This window comes from Neophocaena asiaeorientalis, unplaced genomic scaffold (genome assembly GCF_003031525.2).
Source record: "Neophocaena asiaeorientalis asiaeorientalis breed wild unplaced genomic scaffold, Neophocaena_asiaeorientalis_V1.1 scaffold648, whole genome shotgun sequence".
NCBI lineage: Eukaryota > Metazoa > Chordata > Mammalia > Artiodactyla > Phocoenidae > Neophocaena > Neophocaena asiaeorientalis.
The window spans coordinates 5769649-5772781 of NW_020172781.1; the positions used below are offsets into that span (position 1 = coordinate 5769649).

Below are 3133 nucleotides of genomic sequence, written 5' to 3' on the forward strand. Positions count from 1 at the left end.
TTTTTTTTGCTGTACGCGGGCCTCTCACTGTTGTGGCCTCTCCCGTTGTGGAGCCCAGGCTCCGGATGCGCAGGCTCAGCGGCCATGGCTCACGGGCCCAGCTGCTATGCGGCATGTGGGATCTTCCCGGATCGGGGCACAAACCCGTGTCCCTTGCATCGGTAGGCGGACTCTCAACCACTGCGCCACCAGGGAAGCCCTAAAGATCCATTCTTCATCCCGCTGCAGAGATCCAGGTATTGGTCTCTTCACATATCTTAGGCATTTTGTAACATTTTGAATGTACAGAAAGAGTAAGATAGAATGGAAACATTTGTTAACATTAACTACAAATTATACATGCTTTGAATACATATGACTCATATTGTTTCAGCTCCTGGGGAATTCCACAAAGTGCAAACCCAGTGTTTTTCCGGAGACTCCTACTTTAGTTCAATGTCTTAAACAATGGTTCATCCATATGAATCTGCTTTGGAGGGAGCAGTTTGCTTCAAAACAGTAATAGCTATTGTGACCACTGCTCAAGGTATCAAGTAAAATCACCTGTTTGTCTCGAGTTTCTATCCCCTTATTGCGTTTTTGTTTGCTTCAGAGTATTAGGATGACCTGATAGGGTATGATGTATGTTTGCCTCTTCATCTGAATCTGTACTCCAATGGATGGGATCAGGTATTTTGGCTTTACATTTTCACTGCTGCATTCTCAGTATTTACACATAGCAAGTGCTCAAAAATATCTATTGCATGAATGCAAGCTTAACTTTTTACCTATTATCACAACATTTTCTACTAAAAAAGGCAGAGTAAATCCATGTTACTGTATTTAGAGTATGACTGGAAAAAAAAAGATCCTTAAAGGATACTGTGGAATTATACCTGGTGGGCCACAAACAGCATTGAACACAGTGGTGGTTTGTGACTGTCCCACATACTGTAATGCACAAGAGAAGAATATGCAAACCCATCTGCACTATGGGTTTTATTTTCTACTCTAAGCACAGAAAATAAAAAGTCCCTGGAGAAAAGGAGAATCATAGGATATAGAAGCACATCTCCTTATTCAGGTACATTATATACAAATGTATGAAGACAAGATCTTATTATACCTACAGGCCACTGAGTATGTTCCCATATGTGTCTTCACCCACGTATATCCTAAGTGCTTCCTCATGTGTCCCTATGCAGAGGCTTACTGATCAAATTCTGCGGTTGGCAGAATTCTACCTGTCCTCATCCTTGGAACTTGTGAAAATACTGAGATCTGGCCCCTGTGGTGATGTTATATGGCACAGTTGACTTTAGGATAAGGAGTCTCCAGATGGATGATATCCGACATCCTGAGCTCCTTTAAAATCAGCAAGTTTTCTTTAGCTGATGACAGAAGAGGAAGATGGAGATATTCAAAAGAGAACAATAGCACAGTGTGAATTGGCGGGTTGGAAGTTGGAGGGGAGGCAGGGAGCACATCAGAAGGAACATGGATGAAACTCTCGAAGCTGAGACTAGCTGTAGGTGACAGCAAGCAAGGAAGTGGGGTCCTCTGTCCCACAATCACAAGAAAATTGGCTCTGCCACAACGACGTATGCTGGGAAGAGGATCCCAAGCCTCCAGGTGAGAATGTGGCTTATGTGACACTTTTCACTCAGCCTTGGGACTTCCCTGGTGCTCCAGTGTTTAAGAATCTGCACTGCCTCCGCAGGGGCCATGGGTTCGATCCCTGGTCGGGGAACTACGATCCCGCATGCTGCGCAGTGCAGCCAAAAAAACAAACAAAATCTCGGCCTTGTAAGGCCCTGAGAGCCACGCAGTGCCCAACATCTGACCCACAGGACTGTCCATGGTCATGCGAGTGTCGTCTTAAGCTGCCATATTTTGTCATGGTTGTTAGGCAGCAATAGAGAATGATCAGAGGCTTCCATACAAAATGTTCTGGGAGCTAACTTTGCCAGAAGATCAGGAGAGCACATCTCTAAGAACAACTTGTCCATGGAGCTTGCCAATAATGTGTGTTAAGTCCACCTCTCCTATCTGGCCTCCAGATAGCTCCCCACTAAACACTGTCTGCCAAAGCTTACCCACCGCGTCAAGTCTGGATCGATGCTTGCCACAAATCCTGCGACTGACTTCCGTCCATGTACAATACCGTGGAAACAATCGATACCGACGAACATTGCATTCTGCAACTTAAATTTTAAACAAGGTAGCAGATTGAGTTAGAACACGAAGCAAATTTCCAATTAAATAGGACCTTAACAAATTGTACCAAAGACAGATGAAAGCAAGAGAAGGCAACAAAATCCCCACGTACTTCTATATCCACCTTCCAGAGGGCACCTCCTAGCTTGCAGTTCATCTGCAGGGCAATCTTTGCAGCGATGGTCTCTCTAAGGTCCGTTTCAACACACACTGGCTTGGAAGCGGGTAATTGACACACAGGTGTCTTTTTATGCCATCATAAATTTCTTTATTTTCAGTGGGCAGCAAGAAAAGGACCTTGAAAGAAAGCAAACATGACATTCCCCAAAATGCAAGAACACGGTGACGTGAGAAATGGATGCGTGTTGAGGAAGCTATATAGGTGGAGCACTGACAAAGTAGAGACTATTTATTAAATAGATATCTGAATCCATGAGGGTGAAGGGTCTAGAATCACACTGCATTCAACAAGTGTGAGTGTGAGTGTATGGAAGAGACAGGCTGCGAGACAGGCATTTGGAAATATGCATCGATCCTTTAAACTTGCAAAACACTTTCATCCTAGTCATTCCATTCCCAGGAGTCATTCCATTTCGAGAAGTTTATCATGAAGTCAACATGGATGGGTTAAAAACATAGACTGAACTATACCGTCCTCAGGACAGTCACCGTCGATGGGATGATCGCTGTGTGGGGTGCTTCCCAAGCATTCTACTTGATTCAGTTAATTCTCTCACCAATCAACTGAGATAAATACTGTTATGTGCCCCCACCAGCAAACAAGCTTGGGGACTGTTGTGGAAACTGCCTGATTTACAAGCAGCAGAGCAAGTTTCCAAACCCTCGCCAGGACTTCCAGTAGGACACTGAGAAGTTAGGAAGAGAGGCTACTGCTTGGCTTGTTTCTGACTAATGGGAAAAATCACCAGTATATATA

General features: G+C 44.3%; 1 protein-coding gene across 1 annotated transcript in view; it reads right to left on the reverse strand.

The window, feature by feature from the left end:
* Nucleotides 1–3133, reverse strand: part of PIWIL3 (piwi like RNA-mediated gene silencing 3) — a 20734-nt gene that overhangs the window by 3721 nt on the left and 13880 nt on the right. The window contains 4 exon segments of the mRNA XM_024741390.1: nucleotides 2080–2183; nucleotides 2309–2376; nucleotides 2379–2493; nucleotides 2592–2643. Of these exon segments, the coding sequence (XP_024597158.1) occupies nucleotides 2080–2183; nucleotides 2309–2376; nucleotides 2379–2493; nucleotides 2592–2643 (339 nt within the window).